The following is a 22,063-nucleotide window of genomic DNA, read 5'->3' on the forward strand; positions in this document are numbered from 1 at the left end:
AGTTAAGTACTGTACTTAAGTACAATTTTGAGGAACCTTTACTTTACTGGAGTACTTTTACTTCATCTAAGAGGCAAATATTGAACTTTTACTCCACTATTATTTGAAAACTTTTACTTAGTTACTAGTGACTTTGTGGGGTTGAATTATTATCAGAAAACATACATTAACGACTTCTTTTAACATTTTAACACATTTTTATACATTATGACACCTTTTGAAACGAGACATTCTGCATAATCAGTACTTTCACTTTTGGTATTTCTGTCAATACCTTACCTTTGTACTTTTACTCATGTACATTTTTATTACCGAACTTTTACTTGTTTCTAAATTACAGCATTGATACTTTTACGTAAGAAAAAGGGGGAAAGAATCCACCACATGTCGTGACAACACACGCATGCACACGCTCCTCAATGCTGTATCAGTATGCCGTGGCCTCACCTCTCGAGCGCTCATCCACCCAGCGGTATTCACATCAGGACCTGTTTGTGTACACTCTCCTCCCTTCATCCTCCCCTCTCTCTCTCTCTCTCTCTCTCTCTCTCTCTCTCTCTCTCTCTCTCTCTCTCTCTCTCGCGTCCAGCCATCCTCCCCACCCCACCCCCTTCTCCTCCCTCCCATTGATCAGTGGCATAATCTGATAGAAACATCTTCCTCTCTGTTATCACCACATCGATCTCTGTCCGCCTCTCCACGCCAGAGTCTGTGGGGAGGGGAGGGGAGGGGGGACTGATGAGGGAATGGAAGGATGGATGGAGAGATGGATGGAGGTTAAGGACGGAGTGAGAAACAAAAGTCTGTTCCTGCCAAGTGACTAAAATTCTGTCAGAGGAGCGTCTAATTGAGCCATCAAAAAGAGAAGAAACTTTAGACCAGGGGTCTTCAATGTTTTCAGGCCAGGGGCCCCTTATCTGAGAGAGAGATGAAGCAGGGACCCCCACAACCTTTTCATAGATTCCATATAATTTCATTGTTTGACAGCACAATCATCAGTGTATTTTGGATTCATGTCAATTTGTGTTTTCAGATTTATTAGTATTTAACCACTTGAATCGTCAATACATAACTTGACATTTCACTCTGTACTCCCCTCTTTTTACCCTCTACACCAAACGTCTTATATGAATATGGACACTAGGGTTCAAATGGTTAATATAAAAAAGGAGAAAAAAAAGGAGAAAAAAAAGTTTCTATCACACAACGATTTGGAGGACCCCCTGTAGTAACTCTGAGGACCCCCTAGCTTTAGACACTTTAGTTACAAATGTTCACTTTAATATGTCAGCGCAGCGTCTAATTGAGCCATCAAAAAGAGAAGACTACTGTTAGTAGTGGTGGCCCCCACAGACTGAAGAAAGATGATTAGCTTGTTAAGAGGACATGAGAGCAGGTGGGTGGGTGGGTTTTCAGGGGTACCTTCCTTCGGAATGAAAGGGTCACACAGAACCTGTACGAGACCACATCGCTTTGGCCGTTCAGAGAAAAAGAACAAAACCGCTACCAGAAATGACTGTCTTGAGAGATAATTAGTGTTCATAAGAAAAGGGCTTTGAAAGCACAAAAACATGACTTTTTAAATTAATTTGATTAATTTGATTCCTCCGGGGGAGCTATAGAATGTCTACAATCTCAAAGAATGTTGCAAAGAGATCCTTTATCCCAGAGTGACATTAGCTTAATAAATCCTTAACCCTTTTACCAGTTTTCCACAGGGAATTACATTTTGGAACTGTTGCGGAGTCTCTATTATGTTGTCTTTTCATTGTGTCGTTTGTTACATTGTATCTTTGTATCGTTAAGTTCTGATCTTTTCATTCCCACATGCGGGGGAAACTTGAAACAGTTCTATAGTATGACGTTGTTTGAGAATCATACCAGACTACTATGGAAAGCATTGCCAGATATTATATACTGTACATGTACATGTAATGTAACTGCACTTTTGTTGGAGTAAATCCTTTGTGCCATTTAGGAACGATGCCTGTTGGGATTGCACGTCCCTCTGGTTATGCATTGTCAATATCCATTGTACCTGTTTTCAGAGTACTCGTTTGTACTTTCTGTCTGTGACCTTTATATTATGCTCGTATATGGAGATCTCTTTCTGTCCATATGACATGCTTATCTCTCTCTCTCTCTCTCTCTCTCTCTCTCTCTCTCTCTCTCTCCTTCTTGCTCCCCCTGTCCTGTCCTCCCTCATTGTCTTCCCCCGTAAACAAAAGGAGAAGCTCCACACACCTTCTTAAAGCTCCCAAAAAAAAGAAGCAAAAAAAAGTAAAGAAAAAAAAATCGCCCACTGTGGCCTTCATCAGGTATACTCTTCCTCTCTCATGCTTCCCCTCATTTGATTGATTGATTGATTGATTGTACAGCACAGTAAAGCATTTAGGCTAAAAAGGATAACACAAAGAAGTCCCAGGGGACTTGTATCCATTGTGGTCCTATGCATTTCAATTCATCAACGTGGGCATAGGGCATAGAACATTAATAATTCTCATTCTGTTGTCTGTCTCTGTCTTCCAGTGGTCCCTGCCAACGTCTCATTCTGTTGTCTCTCTCTCTCTTTCTCTCTCTGTCTCTCTGTCTTCTTCTTGCTCCCCCTGTCATGTCCTCCTCCCTCTTTTTGGGTGTATTACACATTCATTCTGTTGTCTCTTTCTCTCTCTCTCTGTCTTCCAGCGGTCCCTGCCAACATCTCTGAGCTGAAGAACCTGGAGGTTCTCAACATGTTCAACAACCAGATAGAGGAGCTGCCCACCCAGATCAGCAGTCTGCAGAAACTCAAGCACCTCAACCTGGGGTAGGCCCTCACTGTGTGTGTGTGTGTGTGTGTGTGTGTGTGTGTGTGTGTGTGTGTGTGTGTGTGTGTGTGTGTGTGTGTGTGTGTGTGTGTGTGTGTGTGTGTGTGTGTGTGTGTGTGTGTGTGTGTGTGTGTGTGTGTGTGTGTGTGTGTGTGTTGTTACCTTAACCTGGGGTAGGCCTCTCCTTGTGTGTCTGTGGTGTTACCTTAACCTGGGGTAGGCCTCTCCCTGTGTGTCTGTGTTGTTTTCCTCTAAAACTATGACAAAAAATGTTCGTCGACTACCTGTTTTCACAGACCAAATCTAAATAAAAACTAAGCTATGATGACTAAGATGAAATAGATTGACAATTTCGTCAGCAAATAAATACTACACTATAATGTTAGGGAAGGACTAGTAGAGAAGAGATCCAGTAGAGCTAAATGACAAGTCATTTTATGTTGGTTGCGCTCGGGTGTTGCACTCTGAAATAGCAGCTCTACAAGCTCATAACTGCGACGTGTTGTGAGCTTGTAGATCAGCTATTTTCAGCATGCTACATGCTACAAGTGTAAAATCAGCCATTAGGCCTAACAAAATAATATGTTGGTTTCCGGTTGGCGACCGACCCTATTAACTCATATGCTGCCATTTAACAATACCTTCGTACTCTTTAACTGCCATTCGTCTCCATAGACTTCCATGTAATTCATAGTGCACGGATCATGCACACCCATGCCTAGATAATGCACCACGTGTGTCCACATTGCTCACAGCTTTCAAACAAAAAAATCCGAATGGAAATCCGTTCAGGCATTCATGAGATAGCAGCCATTATGTTTTACACTGTTGTGAGCTTGGAGGTCTGCTACCTGAGTTGTATGGGGGTTGTATGGGGGTTAAACAAGCAATTTCGCGATCGCTATCATGCCTACTAACGTTTTTGGGGTCCCAAAACATTTTTTGAAAAAAAAATTTTTTTGAAAAAAAAAAAAATTTTTTTTTTTCAAAATGGCGGAAATTCTCGGGTTCCTCGGGCGTGGCAGGGAGGGACATCGCGAAATTCTCGGGTTCCTCGGGTTTGGCAGGGTATGAGTTAAATATGTGCGACTCAGATGATTTTATTGGCATTTGGAGTGAAAAAAATAAATAAAATAAAATTAAGTCAAAATCCGACCGAGTCGATCAAAAACGTCTTACAAAAAATATATTTGGTGCGACCACATTCGCGAAGTTTAATCAAAGTTTTCTTTCGTCTAAAATATCATGTGCGCAAATGTTTTGTTTTACTATTCATGCGTCCTTGCCTTCATCGCGAGGAGACGGCGGCGCACAACATAAACAGCAGCACATGCATGTCCTCCTCCAGCCATCGTCTGCCCGTGCAAACCACCTCCTAAAATAATTCGATTGACTACTAAAACGTTTGCAGACATAATTAAGGAGGTGAAACAGTGCCGATGTCAGTTTTCATCTGCAGCCCAACGTAACGATTGGAAGTTATTGCTCTACTTAGCTTGGGTATCCGCTATAGATGTGGTGGACGGGCCGCTTTTGGGCGTTTCGGCCGGGATTTTTCGGGCACGGAGGGGGTCCGCGGGGGTCCCCGAGCGTGGGGGACCCTCCGGGGACCCCCTGGGAGCCGGCCCCGTCCCTCGCGGACCTCCTGGGGCCGAGCTGTGGCCTTTTACTAACATGCGGCTACATGCGAGCATCTCGGCCGTCTGCTGCTGCGAGACTGCACTCTCGCCTATCCAGGGAGTGCACAGAATTTTGGAGAGGCATGGGCTGACATTTCTAAAAGGGCCTTTTCAGACGGATAAAAATTAAGGGCTCAAGCCCCTTTTGCTGTATGTGCGCACGTGCCTGGCGACTGCGCATCTCATTACAGACTGATCATTTCAATCCCACCGTTTCTTTGCAAAAACACATTTCTTTTAGAAAACATTTGTATTCTTGTTTCTCCCAGTTTTATTGTTTTTAATGTGTAAATATGAACCATTTAATGATTTAGAAATTGGTAACTCAGGAAAACATAATATATTAAAAAGAAGCATAATCGATCATTGCCATAGGAAAAAAAAAAAAAAAAAAAACTACCTACCCATCCTTCCCATGAGGAAATAAAATAAAATTCCTTGCTACCCATCATGCCCACAAAAAAATAAAAATAAAATAAAATAAATTCCCTCAGCCCTAAAATTACAGCCAACCGGAAACCAAAGTTTTATTTTGTTAGGCCTTACGATGCAATCATCTGCGGAAAAAACAAATTGTCGACAAAACCGACAGTAGATTTAGGCGTCTAAAACTAAAAAAGTTTGTTCGGGCCAAGCAGGATGTGCCGGCAGCGTACTTGTGTTTTTATTCAGTGAAAATAACTTTTCTTTAAAAACAAAATGATGAGACACAACATACAGTGCCATTTATTGGCCGCTGGGAAATTTCAGTTTTACAAGGGGGTGCTACTAGCGGTCAGCAGATGCCTGACCGAAGAAGGTCTCTGAGACCGAAATGATCATAAAAGTGTTCCTATTGTGCAACAAGTGCAGACAGCTGTTTTATTTGACAAGGCCAGCATGGGAACTGGTGCGTACAGTACTATTCATTCTGTTCTCTTCATTTCAATACCACTTCAATATCAATCCCGCCATGACATTGAAAACAGTCATAGAGCACAATAGCTGTTTGGGGGCAAGGTTGGATTGACTGATTGTTGGGTACAACATGAGTTTTGAGTGCAGTTCGTACATTAGCTGCTATCTCCCTCAATTGTTGAGTTTTGAGTGGACTCTATCACTCCAATTAGCACCCGGACTTAATTGTTAACTCTGTGGTTCCCAAATATTTCAGGTCGAGACCCAAAAGAGAGATGAAAATAGCATAAAATAGAAGATCTACAAGTGCACAACGTGTCGAAAGCTTGTAGATCGGCTATTTTCACTACTTCTTAATTTTTATTATAATTCTTTTTAATTCATAGGATTTCTTAGATTTGTTTGTTTGTTTGTCTAAATTGATTCGATTTTCTCTTAAAATATTGCTTTTTGATGAAAGCATACATATAATAATATTGTTGTGCCATCGCAATTCTCTCCTCTATTAAACCTGAGAATTCAAATATCGGTCCCATCCTCTTTTACAGTACACTTTAAGACATAATAAGACATAATAAGACAGAATAAAGCCATAATAAGAAATAATGTGTTGGTAATTAGAGCTAATATATTTTATTAGACAGAAACAAAGACAGAATAGTAGAAAGAGCGAATACATTCTCTGGCACCGTCACCTGCCGCGGAACTGCAGCGGCAGACACTGCCGCACGACCGCTAGTTCGACCAGCAGTCGCACTGCATCGCCGGCGATAGGACCAGCAGTCCCGGCAGTAGGACCGGCGGCCGCCGCACGGACCGGCAGGTCCCGTAGCGGTAAACTGCCCGTCCGTGCGGTGGTGGCTGAGACAGAATAGCAGAAAGCGAATACATTATCTGGCACCGGCAGCGCTGGTAACTGCCTCGGCAGCCACCACCGCACGGACGTGCAGTTTACCGCTGCGGGACCTGCCGGTCCGTGCGGCGGCTGCCGGTCCTACTGGCGGGACTGCTGGTCCTATCGCCGGCGATGCAGTGCGACTGCTGGTCGAACTAGCGGTCGTGCGGCAGTGTCTGCCGCTGCAGTTCCGCGGCCGGTGACGGTGCCAGAGAATGTATTCGCTCTTTCTACTATTCTGTCTTTGTTTCTGTCTAATAAAATATATTAGCTCTAATTACCAACACATTATTTCTTATTATGGCTTTATTCTGTCTTATTATGTCTTAAAGTGTACTGTAAAAGAGGATGGGACCCAAATATCTATATTCCCGTTTGAATCCCATGGCATCAAACGAAGCTTGGATTATCATCATGGGTCAGCTCTAGTGTGCAGTAGCAGTAGGCACTATATACTCACAGCAACCGAACACCCTTTGGATCGACCACCAAACTCTAACCCTAACCCTAACCTCAGTAAAACTATGCCTAACCTTAAACGTAACCTCAGTAACCGTGACGCTGGTGATTCTCTACGCGGGTGATTATCTAACCTGCCGACGCTCGCGGGTGATTATCTAACCTGCCGACGCTGTTCGACCCAACGGGAGTTCGACCTATGGGGCAGTCCCCACAGCAACCTTGTGAGGTCAAGCCTGACTCATGGCCCATGGCAAGTCATCTTACTCTTTCTTTCGTTCTTTCGCCCTCCCTGGTGTAGTACCTTTCCTGTCTCTACTGTCCATTAAAAGCCGAAACAAACCCCCAAAAGCTGCTTTATAACCTTTACACTTCATCCCTTGTGTGCCTAAACTAAAGAACCGAAGGCTGTATTGTTCCCATTGTCTGCTTGCATGCTGTGTTAGAGCTAAGGTGTGACACAAGCCACTTGGGGCTCCATGAGTCCTATGGTGAGTAGCAGAGTGTTATGTTCATTTTGCCCCCACTGTGTCCACTTAAAAGCGGCTAAGATTTTGTTCTCGGTGACCCAGTGAAACTGGTAGGGGGATGGCCGTCGCTCTCTTGACAAAATGCTTTTATTGTGTTCTCTGAACATGGGGCCTATCAGGGATTCTTTTTGTTGTTTTCATTGTGTGAAAGGTTCACAGTAATCAGCTATGCCGCTTTTGGAACCTGGTTGCCCCCTCCTGGGGTTGTGTGTAGCTGTGCGTATGGATGGGACGATATGAAAATTTCATATCCCGATTATTGTGACAAAAGAAATTGCGATTTACGATATTATCACAATAATCAAAATCCATTATCCTGGGGCGGAACATTTGCCCAAAAAATAGCAGATCTACAAGCTCACAACGCGTCACAACGCGCCACGTTGTGACGCGTTGTGAGCTTGTAGATCTGCTATTTTAGCTTGTATATCTGGCTATTTTTTGGCAAAGACATTTTAATAGAGAGTGAAAAAAAGACTGTATCAAGTATGTATATTATAAGTATTTTTTATCATAGAGGGTTTAAGTGGTAGCGGATATGCAGCTCAGCAAATAAAAGGTGAATTGATCCCAGTGCATGACGGATGATGATATCACGTGTGTGTTTTTTTTATCACGATAAACGATATTATCGCGTAAGGTGTTGGTGGATGTGGTTGACCACATGGATTTTGAGTTAAAAGCAAGTTAGTTATGTTAAGATTTCAGCAAGTTAGTGAGGTTAAGATTAGTGTAAGGCAGGGGGTCTTCAATGTTTTCAGGCCAAGGACCCCTTAGCTGAGAGAGGGATGAAGCAGGGACCCCCTCTACATGTTGTATACAACTTTGTTGCAGATTTTCATCGATAGATTCATAGAAATTGAACTTTTTCAGACATTTAACCACTTAAATCATCAATACTTAGTAAACATTGTACTTGGTCTGCTTCTTTTTACCTCTACACAAAATCTATTTGCCCAAAATATCCGATCTACAAGCTGCGAGGCGTTGACAGCTTGTAGATCTGCGATCTACTTGTAGATCTGCTATTTTATGGCTATAAAGTTCTCCTCAGAATAGGGACGCGAGGGTTCAAGTTGTTAATTTAAAAGAATGATCCTATCACACAAAGATTTGGCGGCACCCCCTGTAGTAACTCTGAGGACCCCCTAGGGTCTCGTACCCCCTGTTGAAGACCCCTGGTGTAAGATATAAGGTCATGCATGTGGTGGTTAGGACAATCATGTAGGAATAAGTGCTAGATTAACACTTGCTATAACCATGTCTATAATATGATGCATTAATTGCGACCGAAGGTCGCATTTACCCTGAAAAACCTTGTCACTTGAGTGACCTTCCTTCCTTCCTTCCTTCCTTCCTTCCTTCTGTAACCTTCCTTCTGTACAGGGAGTGATGTCAGCGAGTTGTGACATCACTTCCTGTACGGGGCGGCTACACAAAAGACTAAAAAAAGAGAAGGATACACAAGACTAAGAAAGACAAAAAAAGAGAAGAATAAAAAAGAAAAAAAAGGAGGAGGAGGATAAAGATACCAAAAGGAGAGAAGAAAGGGTGGATGAGGTACAATGTGTCTCAGAAAAGAAAATGTAACAAGGAGATGGCAACGGGGCGGCTAGATAAAGTTATTAGGCCTGGATCCGACTTTAAGTCGACGCACAGGATTCCAGAAGTGTAGTGCTTATTCGCTCTTGTATCAAACTGGTACTCGAAACGTTCTTAGAATGTAATATATATTTTCTAAAGTAAATATGGGGGCGGCTGTGAAAAAAAGAGAAGAATAAAAAAGAAAAAAAGGAGGTGGAGGATAAAGATACCAAAAGGAGAGAGAAGAAAGGGTGGATGAGGTACAATGTGCGGTATCCTCCTTGTCAAGCTCGACGTTGGGCATTTGGACCTATACATGGAGTAATGGAGCGAACCTGTTTGGCCTAAACATGGAGATGTGGTACAGAATGACTCATATATGGGCATAAAAAGTATGTCATGTGACATAATTTCCTGTACAGACATTCAGACAGACAGCCATTGACTCTGGCCTAACAATGGCTACTGTCTATGACGGTAGTCCCATATGACATGATGGACTGGACTATCTCCATATATAGTGTTCTCCACATCTCCATGTTTAGGCCCTATCGCTCACACCCTAGGTGGGGTTGGCGATAGGGCCTTTCTGTGTGGAGTTTGCATGTTCTCCCCGTGTCTCCTAGGGTTGATACCTTCACAAAAACATGAACAAACTCCCCCCAGAATGACAACAACTAGAATCGTCAGAGAAACGCTGTGGTTGGCCAGATAGTCAAGAATTGGCGCGACTGTCACCCTGAGGTCGCATTCCACCCTCAGGTGTCTTACTAGTATAAACACACTTAAAATTATCCAGTCTTTATAAGTAGAGTATACTGCATTATAGATATGGGATCACCCCAGATGCATAGCAAGTGTTTTGTGTAGGGCCGTTATCATTTTAATATAGTCATGCTTTTAGGCACAGGACTGGTAGCTGAGAGGGAATTCGCCAAAAATCATCAAGTTCGTGCACTTGGTGATGGTGTTAGATATGCGTATAAGGTTTTCAAAAAACATTGCAAACGAGTTGGCCTCGCCCCCTAGTGGTCGGTTTGCAATGAATGCAATATTAGATATTTCGGTACCTGGCTGAACCCCCAAATAATTGATAGAAGAGATTTTCCAATGGATTCTGTTACTATTGGGTATGCTAAATAACATACTAAACATTTAGGAAAAACTAACTTCTGGAAATGCATCATGTTCAAGATGGCGTCCACGATGGCTGCCGGGAGCTTAAAATGCCTATAAGCTGGGATTTCATTAGTAAAAAAATAACAACAATTATGCACTTATAATTTCGTAATAGTTTTTGGCACGGTGTTATGGTTTTCAAAAACCATTCGCAAACGAGTTGGGCTCGCCCCCTGTACCTGCGCCTAAAAGTGTGCGTGTGCGGAGGGTTGACGGCATCCCGTCAATGTCATGTAGGATTAGGAGGAGGGGATGGTCTCGCCATTATGTGCTTGGTATTGACTCACAGATAGACAACACACCCACATCATCAGGATGGTGTGTAATCCGCACACTAGTATTCCACACCGCACGCCGTGGGGGTGTATATTCTTTTTTTATCCTGTAATTGTTTATCCTCCCGTGTGTGTTTTGTGGCCTGGTGTGCGGGAATGCCTGTTTCTACGAGCCAGCTTTATAAAGCACTTGATCTCATTTGTCAAAAACAATCCGTCCCTCTGACCTGGAAATTGCCTCTGTATAAACAGACAAGCACATGCACACGCGTGCGCGTGAGCGCATGGTGCACACACACATAAACACCATGTAAACAGACGCACAAATAACGTCGCTCAATCAATTCGCCTCTGTGCGCTGCTTTATCCAATCCTTCCCCTGTAAGTAACTTTGTGTCTTTGAAGAGCTTTGGTGCTTGTTTGCGTATTGATAATGGAATATTCCCCCAAGGACGTTTTGAGGTACGAAGACGCAGGCAAACAGATGTAGACAAACAGTTATGCAAACGTACAGACAACAGGCAGGACTGGCAGTTGGACAACATGGCAGGAGTCAATAGCCTTCGTTCCAACATCCCAGGGCCAAACAGACTAGGGCTAATACAGACTAGCGTACTCATTAGCCATTAACCATATATCATTTTGGCGGTCCTTGACATGAACAACCTTGAGAACCACTTGCGTTTTTTAGAAAACAGTTTGACACTATAATTGAAAACAGCTTGAATATGTTTTTCGTTCAAACATTTGTATATATTCAAAGATTTGCATAAATCTTCAAGATTTTTTCCAAAAGCTTGTTGATAAAATATCCACATTAAACTCAGACAGGGTAGCAGAATAACATCTACTTTGTCCCAATTTAATTGTTAGGTTGTTGTGAAATATTTGCCAATGCAACCATATAGTTGTCTTGCCTGTTTTCAGAGTTGTATTCAGACGGAGATTCCAATGTCCTACTTTTCCAAAACTCCTCCTCCACAAGCTCGGGAATGGCCGAGCAAAATGATGACGTATGAGCACTGAGCAACATCACGTGATCCCATTGAAAAGAATGGGAAAAATGCCTTGGAAATTACAGTATTTTACACTCTTTCTAATAAAGTGAACTCTTAACTTTCTTAATTGACATGAACAACAACGTGAATGCTATACCGTTGCAATTTTTTTATAAAGAATCAATAAGCCGTCTTTTCCGTATCCATTATATAGTGAAGCATGCACCTATTTTACTAGCCTGGGGGTCGTGTCTCTTCGCGACCCGGTTCTCTAGCGAGGCACTGAGAAACACCAAGCCGAGATGGGCGCTCGTTTCGGCCAAATGCTGGAGTTGCCTCGGTGCTTGACTGTGGATGTTTTTTTTTTTTTTTTTTTTTCCTCACGTTTTTCCCCCTGCCTCTCCATTCATGTGTTCTCTACATCTGGACCAAACAATGACACGACATGTTGGATTAACTCACCCAAAAGAAGGTAGACAAATGTATTCCACTGGAATAGGCTATATGCATATACGCCATTTTGTTCTACTTCCGGGTGTCTTTCTACTTCCTTCACATGTGTTACCGATGATACTAATGAAGGGTCTGTTCCATTCTGGTCAAACAGAGTCAGGGTGCTGATATTGTGCATGTTGGCTCACTGGAAACACTCTGCTACACCAGTGTCTTAAAGTGTCCTTGAGTGGGTTTCCAAATGTCCCCATACAGGTGTGTAACTCTGAGAGTGTACAAATGAAAGCAAATGGACCCGCAAGGGTCCATTTGCTTTCATTTGTTGATTCCATTTGTACAGAGTTATGGGGGTCCTTGAAATTAAAGAACCACTGTACAATAAATCAAACAGAGCCTTCATTAGTATCATCAGTAACACCTGTGAAGGAAGTCGAAAGACACCCGGAAGTAGAACAAAATGGCGTATATGCATAGAGCCTATTAGTTATCCTTCACAAAGTGAAGTGACGGGGCCGTCATGCCGTGGGCCGTGCTCGCAATGGACTGGAAAGGATACTCATATTTACTTAAGTAAAAGTACTCTCATATCATTCTCGCACGCATCCAGTCGCCTAGGACGCGACGCGCAGTGGCCAATCACACAATTTTGAGCTTGCAGATCGGCTAGTTTCAAACAGCCAAGGTATAAAATAGGGCTAAAGTAGTTATTATAATTTATAAGGTCCTTCACAAACGCGAGTGACGGGGCCGTAGGCCGTGCGAGCTCGCAATGGTGGAAAAGATACTCATATTTTACTTAAGTAAAAGTACTCTCATATCATTCTCGCATGGACAGTCGCCTAGGACGCGACGCGCAGTGGCCGAGCGTGAGCTTGTAGATCGGCTAGTTTCAAACAGCCAAGGTATAAAATAGGTAGTTAATGTATGTTTTATAATAGGCCTACCTATAATGTATTTCTGTAGAACTAAAGCTTTTCAAATTATTTTAATGGTGTAACTACAGTATTTGCCTCAGAGATAGATGTAGTGTAGTAGAAGTGAAAGTATTGGAACTATCCAAGTACAAATATCTGAACATTGTACTTGAGTACAGACAGTACTTGAGTAAATATACTTAGTTACTTTACACATGCGGTGATGCGGACATCGGCGAGCCGCGAACACAAACAGTCACGCAATCAATCAGTCTGCAATGTGTCTCTGCTACTACTGAAGTAGGCTAAAGTATACACAATCAGAACATCAAACAATTATTTCACTAATCGTTCACTCTCTCAGTGCAGACTGGAGAAAGTCCTGCAGAAACAGGCATAGGGGAGGGGGGTGACTGTCTGTCTGTCTGCCTGTTTGTCTGCCTGTCTCACTGACTGAAACGCTGTGACGGAACAGAACGTCACGGAAGAGGCGTGGTCCCGAAGTCGAAGGAAGTACAGGGTGTAGAGGGAGACACTGATTATAACTTCAAGTGTGCCTATGTCTTTTGTGTATTTATTTATTTTAAATTTATTTGGACATCCTTAGGGGATCTTTGAGAGATATGCGTCATTATTTAGATAAAGAAAGATTCCTGCTCCCCCTCCTTTAAACTCGCACTACAAACTCTAATCACAATGATGCATTTTGAGCTTGTAGATCGACTATTTTCAAATGATTGAATGCAAGCATTATGATACATTCTGCACAATGAGTACTTTTACTTTTGGTACTTTAAATATATTTTGATGCCAATACTTTTGTACTTTTTTACTCAAGTACATTTTGAATACGGGACTTCTACTTGTAACAGAGTATATCTACATCACAGTATTGATAAGTAGAACGTGTGTCTGTGTCTCCACAGTATGAACCGTCTCAGTGGGCTGCCCAGGGGCTTCGGTTCACTGCCTGCCCTGGAAGTGTTGGACCTCACCTACAACAACCTGAACCAGAGCTCCCTGCCTGGGAACTTCTTCTACCTCAGTGAGTATACACACACACACACACACACACACACACACACACACACACACACACACACACACACACACACACACACACACACTGTATGCACGCACGCGCGCACACACACACACACACACACACACACACACACACACACACACACACACACACACACACACACACACACACACACACTTCTTAAGCCCTGTACAATTATTAATGCTGCATTAGTGTGCAAGTGGCCTAATCAGATGCTCGGTTTATTCCACCATTAATCAGAGACTAGCTATTCTAATTGATACAGAGTGTTCTCTCCTCCGCTGGGGGCGTGTTCTCTCCTCCGCTGTGGGCATGTTCTCTCCTCCGCTGTGGGCGTGTTCTCTCCTCCGCTGTGGGCGTGTTCTCTCCTCCGCTGGGGGCGTGTTCTCTCCTCCGCTGGGGGCGTGTTCTCTCCTCCGCTGTGGGCGTGTTCTCTCCTCCGCTGGGGGCGTGTTCTCTCCTCCGCTGGGGGTGTGTTCTCTCCTCCGCTGTGGGCGTGTTCTCTCGCTGGGGGCGTGTTCTCTCCTCCGCTGGGGGCGTGTTCTCTCGCTGGGGGCGTGTTCTCTCCTCCGCTGGGGGCGTGTTCTCTCCTCCGCTGTGGGCGTGTTCTCTCCTCCGCTGTGGGCGTGTTCTCTCGCTGGGGGCGTGTTCTCTCCTCCGCTGGGGGCGTGTTCTCTCCTCCGCTGTGGGCGTGTTCTCTCCTCCGCTGGGGGCGTGTTCTCTCCTCCGCTGGGGGCGTGTTTCCTCCTCCGCGTCATCAGCCACACCCTAGGTGGGGTTGGTGAAAGGGCCTTTCTGTGTGGAGTTTGCATGTTCTCCCCGTGTCTCCTAGGGTAGATACCCTCACAAAAACATGCAGAAATCCTGGTCTCTATACTGCCTACCCCTGGCTAGCCGGGGCTCTTGAAACGGACGTGTCGGAGATTTATTTGGGCATGTAATGTCAATGGGTGCAATTAATTCAGAGGTATGTATGTTTTCATAAGACAGCTAGACAATCATTTTGATAGATACAGTGTAATATTGATTGTCATAAGTGGCATGTGTGGGCGGCAGTGGCTCAGGAGGTAGAGCGGCCGCTTGGGAACCGGTGCCTTGCATGGTTTCATCCGCCACCGGTGTGTGAATATGTGTGTCTGTGTGAATGGGTGAATGTAATGCACAATCATTGTAAAGTGCCTTGGATAAAGGCACTACAGTAACTGCAACATTTACCATGTGAAGCAGTACAGCAGGTTGTTTGCTTCATCCTTGGCCTCTATTTAAACCACTAACCGCCAATGTTCTCATCGTGTGCCGTTTTGTTCAACATTCCATAATTCATAACACCACCGTTAAGGTAGTAGGTGCAGATTTAAGATGCATTTGCAAACTCTGTGGACTGTGTGCTTCATCGTGATCATCAAGCTTGTCAGCCTTGCATACAAGAAGGTGCTGCTCAGCGATGGAGTAATACTGTATACCAACAGCCCACGCTGCCTGGCGGACACTCCTAGGGGTGGGGTGGTATCGACATTTTGTTATCGCGGTTACCGTCTTCCCATTTACCGCCGGTATTGCGGTAATTAACGCACCCCCGTATCTATCAATTAAGGTTCGGCGATAAGCCAAAATATTCCAATCATCTGCCCAGAATTTGCCGCTCCACAGCCCGAGTTATAAATCCCCGTACAGCACAGCGGGTCTGGCTTTGAAAGGAGCAGATCAACAAGCTCACAACACGTTGCATCCGCGACGCGTTCTGAGCTTGTAGATCTGTGCAAGCCCCAGTAGCCTACGTTACTATAGTAACCCACAGATCTACAAGCTCAGAATGCGTCGCGGATGCAACGTGTTGTGAGCTTGTAGATCTGCTCTTTCAAAGCCAGACCCGCTGTGCTGTACGGGGATGTATAACTCGTGCTGTGGAGCGGCAAATTCTGGCTGCCCCCGGTTTTGGTTAGTTACAAGACTTGACACAAAAGGTTGTAAAATCGCCGACGGAGTCAGCGGCGTGTTGGAAAAAGTAGAAGCTGGTTTCATTTTCGGTTTTAGTCCTCGCGGCTCGCCCTCTGTCCGTATGAATAAAAAAGAATCTGCCACAAGGTATGTATAAACATACTTGTGTCGTGTGGATAATGGAGAAAGTTTAACGCTGCTGCCTGCTACGAGACGGCTGCTCCAGTCAGTGTCCAGTGGGGATTTCTCTGTCTCCGTGTGACGGCAAAACCTAGGGTCTAGCATTAGTTTCATTTTCGATGAAAAGGAAACTGATGGCCCATTAAGCTTCCAAACATGTGGTACGCGGCCCAGAGCAGAGCGGCTTAATTGCTTCTCCCCCGTTTTAAAACTCGCTCGTTCTCAATAAAAAATTGCCTCTTTATTGTCTTTTGTGACCGCGGTAAGGACCCTGACACCGCGGTATACCGCGGTACGGCAGTTACCGTCCCCAACCCGTCCTGTGATCAGCTACCGCTCTCTGAACAACTATGGACTGTCAGGTTCATTGGAGCAGAGCTACGGAGACACCGGGCGGCAGTGATTGATTGATTGAAGACTTTTATTCAAAGTTTGCATAGTAAAATGTACAGTATCATGACTGGTGAAGGTCAGTCATGAATACTGGTGAAGGTCAACTAAAAGGATAAATACCAAGAAAGCTTTTGGGCTTGTTTCAATTGGGGTCCTTTTCTTTAAACTCGTATAACATTGAATGGGAGTTTCCTCTCTGATGGTCCAGCCTGGTACATGCCTGCGGAGCGGTTGTTAGAGGGGGCTTCAACAACCTGGGATGACCAGAAACCAGTGTTTGGCTGGAGACGCTGCTTGTGCCCTCAGAGTGCTGGGTGATGTGCGTGATGTATCATGACATGAGGACATCTTCTGATTTGTATTAAACAAGGTGTGAAACTGTGCACTGTTCTAAGGTTACCTTATACAGGTTTCTTTAGTCCGTTTCAATGTGTTTAGCTTTGTTTCTCTGACCTTTTGAATGTAGCACTTTGAGATCTGTCACAAATATAAAGTGTGCTACAAATAAAATGTATTATTATTACCCCCCTCATGCCACCCCTCCCTAGCCTTTCCCTTGTCTCTCCCTCCCCCCCTTTCCCTTGCCTCTCCCTCTCCCCCCCCCTTCTGCCCCCCCCCCCCTCTCTCACACACTGCTCTTTAGCCTTTGTAAAGTGTCTTGAGATAACTTGTTATGATTTGACACTCTAATAAAATTGAATTGAAATTGAATTGACATATGCCTTGATTTTGTGGATGTAACCTCGCTGCCCCTGAGATATTTGTGTCCTTTTGTTTATGCAATTTCCTTTGCGTCTGGATGCAAGTGGTATGAAGATGTGAAACAAACAGCTGGTGTGTGTGTGTGTGTGTGTGTGTGTGTGTGTGTGTGTGTGTGTGTGTGTGTGTGTGTGTGTGTGTGTGTGTGTGTGTGTGTGTGTGTGTGTGTGTGTGTGTGTGTGTGTGTGTGTGTGTGTGTGTGTGTGTGTGTGTGTGTGTGTGTGTGTTGCTCTTCAGTCCAGTCTGCAGGGATGTTGTTAATCAGCCGTGACCACTGGTATTGATCAGACTGTGGCCAGACCCTGGGTTTCAACTCACTCTTTCTTAACAGATATGCACAAGCACACACACTTTCACCCACTCTCTCTCTCTCTCTCTCTCTCTCTCTCTCTCTCTCTCTCTCTGTATATTCTCTGTCTCACTCACAGTCAAGCCTAACAGAGTTGTGTGTGTGTGTGTGTGTGTGTGTGTGTGTGTGTGTGTTTTTGTATGTGTGTGTGTTACAGCTACACTGCGCGCTCTGTATCTCAGCGACAACGACTTTGAGATGCTGCCGCCTGACGTTGGAAAACTGGCCAAGTTACAGATAGTGAGTACTTCATCTATATCATCTATCTATATACTGTACAAGCACAGTACATCAGTGTCTCTCTCTCTGGCTTTCCCTCTCCTTCACTAAACCTCTTTCTCTTACTCCACCTCTCTCTTTAGTAGGCTTTTTAGCTGCCTAGACTTGAAGGCCACGTTTAGTCAATAACGGTCTCTAGATCAGGGGTTCCCAAACTTTTTTGTCTCAGGGCACCCCATAAATATTTCTTTAATCCGAGGCACCCCTACATTATAATTTTCACTCCCAGCACCTTATATAGCATAGCGTCGTTGTCGGGTGGAATCCTTGTATGTCAAAAACCGTTCGTTTTGTATTTATCATCTATAAAATGTACTAAACTAGTAAAACAGCAGATCTACAAGCACACAACGCCGCGTTGTGTGCTTGTAGATCGGCTGTTTTCACTAGTTTTGTGCGACAGTCTTGTATGATGAATTATGATGATTATATTATGAGGAAAACGTTTTTTTCAAGTGTCCAAATAAATTACAAATATTATCAAATTATCTCGTGGCACCGAGATTTGCTTGGTTTACATTCTCCAGTGCAGCGTGGCATGAGGTGAGCATGGCTCCATAGCTGAGCCGACGTCAGCCATGACTTATACGTTTTGCTGGTTTCACAGTGTTTTCCCTTTTAGATTTAGGCGCGAGGCAGAGCGTTCTCAAAGATTTCCACCCCGGAAATCGTTTTCAACCCCTGAAATCACTGTTGTCGTCTAAACGGACGGCATATCTGACATTTATTTTGCCGTTTTCCTTTGCCGTCTTCCTCTCTCTCTCTCTCTCTCTCTCTCTCTCTCTCTCTCACACTCACTCTCTCTCTCTCTCTCTCTCTCTCTCTCTCTCTCTCTCTCTCTCTCTCTCTCTCTCTCTCTCTCTCTCTCTCTCTCTAGTTGAGTCTGAGGGACAACGATCTGATCTCTCTGCCCAAGGAGATTGGTGACCTGGCCCAGCTCAAAGAGCTGCACATCCAAGGCAACAGGCTGACTGTGCTGCCCCCTGAACTAGGTGATGACACACACACACACACACACACACACACACACACACACACACACACGCGGCTGTGTGGGTGTTCTAGTTCTAGTCATCTAGTTCACTGCACGGCAGCTGCCCCATGAACTAGATGATGACGCGTACACACGCACACAGCCCGCCCATCAGCAGAAATTGTTTATGAATCTTGTGTTACTTGGAGGTGTGTAAGTTCAGGTCACACTCAGTATGCTGCTCTTCACAGAGGAAGCCCAACACTTTCCAGCATGCATTTCTGTGGCACGCATGCACACAGACAGACAGAGAGCAGACATACATAGTCGCTGTGAGAAATTATAGTTTTTTCCTATGTCGCCTGTGAGGAGGCTGTCTGGGAGACAGACAGACAGACAGTTGTATGGTTAGGCTGTGAGGAGGCAATCTGGGAGAGAGACTGACACACACAGAGAGAGACAGACAGACAGACAGACAGACAGACAGAATGATGACCCAGACTGAACGCTTCACAGAGCCACATCCATCCCCACCGAGGTCACCGGGAGTCCTAGCACTCACTGACAGCCTGTCCACACTCACGCACACGCACGCACACGCATGCATACAGTACATGCACGCACGCACGCACACACACACACGCACAGCTCACACAAACCTTAGCAGACATGCATGTATACATACACACTTTTTTCGTTCCATTTGTCTTGTCTTGTTGACATGATTAAAAGGTGGATGTTATTATCGTCAGGGCGCTGGTTGGAGAAGCAGAGAGAGGTGTGAACGGGAAAGGGTTGTTTAGACGAGAGAGAGAGAGAGAGAGAGAGAAATTGATAGTATATGGAAAAAATCACACCTGTGTGAACTGAGCGGTGGTCCCCCCCCCCCCCCCCGTGTGTGTGTGTGTGTGTGTGTGGCCTGAACAACAGCGCCCCTCCCTTAACATGTGTGGTCAGAAAAGGTACTACACCACAGGCTTGAGGCTACATACAGACCCACATACAAACCCACATACATACAAACAAACAAACATACCTACACACACGGCCACGCTATGGAGACGGTGTGACCACCGCTCAAAAAGAGGAGAGGAGAGGAGAGAGGAGAACAGCAGGGGCTTATTAGAATCCTTCTGTCACGGCTCCCTAACCCGTTGAGACCTGAGGGACGACTCGACAAATGGATTAAAGTTGGATCTATGATAGTTGGATCTTACAGGCTCTACCAGCTGATAGATATGGCTGTGTTCGGTTATTGTTTTAAGATTAGAGCATTTGAAGTTGTTGACCTAGCGATATATTCAGATGTATCTTACACTAATGTCTCAGATATTTCATAGAAGAAAAGGTTTAAAGCCTCCATCTGTGATCTCTTCCCCTTTGTTGTCGATATGTAGAACGGCAGAAACAATATTAACTCATTGATAACTAAGAAAAAACTGCGACTTTCTCGGTTGCCCGCCACGATAAAATATGATTTTCTTACCTTTTTATGTGATCGACGCTTTTTGCGCATGCACAAGGCGCGTGCACGGTCGCTAAATCTGCATGTATCATGCCATACAAGGCCGATCACAAAAGCATTCGTGCTAGCGCGACCAAACGTTAGCATGCTATAAGCAGACAAGCTAGCAAGAAATGCTGCAGGTCATGTGACAGGATCTAGAAACAGAAAAAATGGGGTTTTGTCAGCAAGCTTTTGAATGGGAGCCAATGCAGATCCGGATCTTGTTTCCGGCGCAGACAGGAAGCACTTTATTTTTGGTATCATTGATCCAAAGGGATATCCTTATCGACCGAGGGAGATACTAGACTCTTTGAGGTAGTGAGTCACTCTGCTACACTCATCCCCCTTTTGACCTCCTCCCTCGTCCAGGCACCAATGTAACGCCCGGGATTCTAACCCGGGTCTCCCATGTGAAAGTCCAATATCTTAACCATTGATCCAACGGAATATCTCTATGGACCAAGGGAGATACTAGACTTTTGAGGCCATCAGGCTGAGGCAGTCACTCTGCTACACATGCGCATACCCTCTATTGTTTAGCACTCCTTTGATGCTGTTTCACAAATCACAGACTAGAGCTCGTCCTAAAAAATATTTTCAGTTGTGAGATAACACATTTCTTTAGTCCATGTCTACAAATGACTAATTCTCACACTTCTCAAGGTTTTGCCGTACAATCTTCAAAAATAGCAGGTGTACTAAGCTTGCAGCGCCGCACAAAGTGACGCCATGTGAGCTTATATCAGCAAAATGTTTTTAATGGCCAACGCAAAAAATCTTAAATGACACGGATGCTTTCTCGGATTTAACGGGCTAAGCCCTTTGCCTTCTTTCCAGCCTTGTTAGGGAGAGACAACGAAAGAGGGAGGGAGAGAGATAGGAAGAGGAGGAGAGAGAATGAGAGACGGATGGAGGGAGAGAGGAGGGAGGGAGAGAAGGAGGGAAGGAGAGAGGAGAGAAGGAGGGAGAGGAGGAGGAGGAGGAGATATATAGGCATGGGGAAAGGGAGGAGAAAGCCAGGGAGAGGATGGAGAGAGATTATGTTGTGATTTATCAGCAACGACGCTTGTTTGGTGTAGATTTGTTAGATGTATTCAATGTAAGACGGACCTTTTGGCCACAAAATAATAAAGCTCTTTGATGGCGCCTGTCCTTTGTGGTACAGTAACTGGTAGTGGTTTCACCTCCGGTGATAACGGAATTCATTTATTTCTACCATATGATGTGCCGACACTTAAATGTTGAAATGCTCCACGCCCTCCTGTCAATGCTGCCTAGCTGTCACGAGAGTGTTCGGGAGTCCTGTATTAATAATTTTTATGTAATTTTTGGCCCCCGTATCGACTGCCAAAACAAATACTCTGTTGAAGGACGGCGTCACCCATTTCCAACCTATCTTCATATAGTGTGTCTTCACTAATGTTCATTATAATATTGTACCATTTCTTTCTACTTGGTCTGTGTCTCAGAAGAGGGCTGGACTGTTCAGAAACCCGCCTACCAGTGACATCACTGGTAGGTGAATCCAAGAGAATTAGCCCTTCACTATGCCCCTCCCAGCCTTAGCAAGCAGGAAGTTATTCTAAGCTAGCATTGGACAAAAGCTTGCTTGCCTTGGCAAGCAGGAAGTTATTCTAAGATAGCATTGGACAAAAGCTTATTGGGAGGTGCATAGTGAAGGGCTAATTCAAGGCTCCAAGCTAATACCAGTAAGACTCCCTTATCGGGAGATAAACGACAGTCAGGTTGCATGGATACACAAATTGGCCTTAGCAACCTCATGGTGGCGCTAGAAGAGGGGCATGTGAGAAATCGGGGGCGGAGGTTGTGGTTTGCCAGCCAAGGAGTGTGTGAAAAGTTTGGCATGGATAGGGGCAATGGTGCCGGACGTAAGAGTAGGGCTAAAAGTGTGACATGACTTTACGGACAGGCGGAGGGACTGACAGATA

General features: G+C 44.6%; 1 protein-coding gene across 1 annotated transcript in view; it reads left to right on the forward strand.

Moving 5' to 3' along the window:
- rsu1 (Ras suppressor protein 1) overlaps positions 1-22,063 on the forward strand; it is an 80,767-nt gene that overhangs the window by 13,880 nt on the left and 44,824 nt on the right. The window contains exons 4-7 of the mRNA XM_080751568.1: positions 2,686-2,806; positions 13,597-13,715; positions 17,513-17,595; positions 18,512-18,626. Of these exons, the coding sequence (XP_080607694.1) occupies positions 2,686-2,806; positions 13,597-13,715; positions 17,513-17,595; positions 18,512-18,626 (438 nt within the window). The remainder of the gene's footprint in view (positions 1-2,685; positions 2,807-13,596; positions 13,716-17,512; positions 17,596-18,511; positions 18,627-22,063) is intronic.

The sequence above is a fragment of the Nannobrachium achirus genome, assembly GCF_963921795.1.
Source record: "Nannobrachium achirus genome assembly, chromosome: 21".
In the NCBI taxonomy this organism is placed as follows: Eukaryota; Metazoa; Chordata; class Actinopteri; order Myctophiformes; family Myctophidae; genus Nannobrachium; species Nannobrachium achirus.